Source organism: Gavialis gangeticus, unplaced genomic scaffold (genome assembly GCF_001723915.1).
Source record: "Gavialis gangeticus isolate Ggan-Ray unplaced genomic scaffold, GavGan_comp1, whole genome shotgun sequence".
Classification (NCBI taxonomy): domain Eukaryota; kingdom Metazoa; phylum Chordata; order Crocodylia; family Gavialidae; genus Gavialis; species Gavialis gangeticus.
In genome coordinates, this window is record NW_017728994.1 from 29683680 (window position 1) to 29684840 (window position 1161).

Sequence of the window (1161 nt, forward strand, 5' to 3'; positions counted from 1 at the left end):
TTTCTCCCTTTTCTCCGTCAGGCTCTCTTTGTCTATTCTGATGTTAGCCACAGAAATGTATCTCGCATTGGTAGAAAAAAGCAGAAGCTTGTGATGATGAGGGAAATAAAATGAGAGGCTTAGGTAGGCAGCTTACCAGTCACCACAGGGTACGTCTGGGGTCCTGACACGTTGGTCCCCAGGTCTGGGTTAGCAGAGGTGGATAGACTTGATTTGACTTCATCAAGACCAGGGGTCAGAGCTGGGAGGGAGTACTCATTACCCTAGGGAGGAGAGGAGAAAGACAGCTTGCTATTGATGCGCTGAGAGAAAGGGAATGGTGTACAGATGGGGGAGAAAGGGAAAAGATGCAAAGCCTTGCACAGATGGGGGAGGAGGAGGAGGAGGAAGTGAAACAGATGAAGAAGAAAGGGAAAGCAAGAGGGAATTCCCAGGATGAGACCTTCATTTCTCATGTGAGCGGCAACTCCTTCCCCAGCTCTAGCAGCAATGCGGATGGATTGTCTACTGCAGACGAGCACAGAATCTGGCCCACTGTTCCCCATGTGGCTGTGCTCTTGCTCAAGGGGAGAAGTTTGAATGTGCAAACTCAAGGGGCTGTGCTATCAGATCTGGCATCCTCTCCAGGTGAGAAAAAGCAAGAGAATAACTAACGCGTTTGCCTTGACAGGTGGAGTAGTAGGGGGAGAAGGCTGTGCTGGATCTGATGGGGACACTGGGGCATTTCTGCTGTAGGAAGGGGCTTGTGTTGGCAGGTGTCCATTGTATATGAGTTCAGTTTGCTGGGAGCTCCCTCTGCCCTCCTGAGCCCACTCCACCCCCAACCACCACCTCTCTCCTGGCTCTTTAAAAACAAACAAAGGAGCCTCATCCCCCGCCTCTGCCACTCTGTGCATTGGGGTATGAAATTGGGGAGGGGGGCAGCCACATGGCTAACAGAAGGGTGGGAGGGGGAGAGCCATTGAATCTGAAAGGGGGTCCTGTCGGAAAGGCTCTGGTAATTGCCTTTTTATTGTAGCAGCCTCTGGACCAGACGCGGGAGCTGGAGGAACCGGGAAGACTACAAAACAGCAGGAAAAGTTGCTCTGATTAATATTACATTAAATTAAAACTGATTTTCTGCTCTTTCTGCTCCGTTTTTTTCCATCCACTTCTTCAGCC

At 50.6% G+C, this 1161-nt stretch overlaps 1 protein-coding gene across 1 annotated transcript in view; it reads right to left on the reverse strand.

Annotated features, from left to right (window-relative positions):
• PAX2 (paired box 2) overlaps positions 1-1161 on the reverse strand; it is a 106995-nt gene that overhangs the window by 41531 nt on the left and 64303 nt on the right. Inside the window, exon 4 of the mRNA XM_019502511.1 lies at positions 137-263. Coding sequence (XP_019358056.1) covers positions 137-263 — 127 coding nt within the window. The remainder of the gene's footprint in view (positions 1-136; positions 264-1161) is intronic.